Below are 1750 nucleotides of genomic sequence, written 5' to 3' on the forward strand. Positions count from 1 at the left end.
GGGGAGGGACAGAAAGGGAGGGGGGAGGGAATGGTAAGCAGCAAGGGAGGAGGAGGGAGTGGGGAGGGAGTGGTGAGCAGCAAGGGAGGAGGAGAGAGTAAGGGAGGGAGGAGGGAGGAGGAGGGAGTAAGGGAGGGGGGAGGGAGTGGTGAGTAATGGTGAGGGGAGGGAGTGGTGAGTAATGGAGGGGGTAGGGGATGGTGGGCATTGACTGATAGAGGGGGAGGGAATGGTGATGCTGGGCCCTCATCCCCATTCGCACATGGTCGTTGGGGCACATCGTTGACGCATCATTGCATTGTGTCGTGTCGCCGTCCTCGCATCACGTGTTTTGTCATCGTCCTCACGTGTCATGTCGTCATCCTTGTGTGTTGTGTTGTTGTTGTTGTGTCGTGGGTTGCCATTGCTGTTCATGGGGTGTTGGTGGGCGGTTGTGGCCATTTATGGGTGCCAGTGGGCATTGTGGGCTGTTGTCCCCCTTTGTTGTCATGTCGTTGACATGTCATCATGTTGTCGTCGTCGTGTTGTCGTGTTGTCTTTGTTGTGTCATCGTATCGTCGTGCCATCTGCGTCGCGTGTCGTTGTGGGTTTGTGGGCTGTCGTGGCCGTTGGTGGGTGCTGGTGGGCATGGTGGGCCGCGTCTCATTGTCTGTTGTTGGGTCAGATGAGGTAGGTTGGGGTGGGGTTGCTCACCAATGAACAACGATGAACGACAAATCAATCAGATTCATCGTTTGCCATTTGGTTGCCATGTCGATGTTGGTGATGTGGCACCTGGAACCTGTGTCAGAGGATGAAAAGGGTGGGGATGGGTACTACTTTGGGTAGACGACATCGCTGTGCGTCGTCGCTGTCCGACGATGCTGGATTGTCATCATCACTGAGGATGGATGATGGCCAAATCAAGCATCGGCGATTGCCGATGACCGTTCTAGGAAAGCAGTCAAACAGTACGTATGTATAGTACAAAGTACTTACTTTTATCAAAGGTATCTTGGTGCAGCTGGGCACCATTGGTGGAAAGGGAGTGGAAGAGTGTGTGGGTGCCATATAAACAATGGGAAATGGGAGTTGAAGAGTGTGTGGGTGCCACACGTGGATGGGCAAGGTAATTGGTAAAAGAGGGTGGGGAAGCGGGGTGGAGGGTGTGTGGGTGTTGTATGCGAGCTGGTAATGGATCGTGGTGCTGCCGAATTGGTCAGTAGGTGCTAAAATCGAGGGGGGCCCAACAGGGTTTCAGACCTGTTGTTAACGTTGTCAGTGGGTGGTGAGATGGAGATAGCAACATGTGACTTACCTGTGGGACCCATAAACATAGTTCTACACCGAAACGAGGGACAGAGGGTGGTGATGGGGGGAGAAGAGGAAGGGTGGGAAGAAATTGTGTTGGTGTGACGGATTCATCACACAACTTGCCATGTGACTTTCAAATATATTTGGGAATGCTCAACCTGCAAGCTGAACAAAATGCAAAAACCCAATGGTCAGGACTGTACAGCACAGTTATCATTATAACTACTAGCCACAACATCTATACTTTACTATGTAGATATTAGTTGTTTATTATTTACTTTCTTTTTCAGTAATAATACTAGTAACAAGCCCTGCTTGCTTGCATTCCGTGGGAAATCCATTGGACTTTTGTTGGTCACATCCATCGGAATTCCATTGGTCTTGGTCATTTCCAGTGGACTATAGCTGATGGTTTGCTGTTAGTCCATTGGTAGTCCACTGCCAAAAATGCTGAAAA

The 1750-nt window shown here is 50.6% G+C and overlaps 1 protein-coding gene across 1 annotated transcript; it reads right to left on the reverse strand.

Annotated features, from left to right (window-relative positions):
- Positions 1-902: 902 nt before the first annotated feature.
- Positions 903-1682, reverse strand: LACBIDRAFT_333602 (uncharacterized protein; the record flags this gene model as incomplete). The annotated part of the gene is made up of 4 exons (XM_001888273.1): positions 903-931; positions 979-1186; positions 1298-1423; positions 1572-1682. The coding sequence occupies 4 exons, from the start codon at positions 1680-1682 to the stop codon at positions 903-905; spliced, it is 474 nt and encodes a 157-aa protein (XP_001888308.1).
- Positions 1683-1750: the final 68 nt, after the last annotated feature.

This window comes from Laccaria bicolor, genomic scaffold (genome assembly GCF_000143565.1).
Source record: "Laccaria bicolor S238N-H82 LACBIscaffold_53 genomic scaffold, whole genome shotgun sequence".
Classification (NCBI taxonomy): Eukaryota; Fungi; Basidiomycota; class Agaricomycetes; order Agaricales; family Hydnangiaceae; genus Laccaria; species Laccaria bicolor.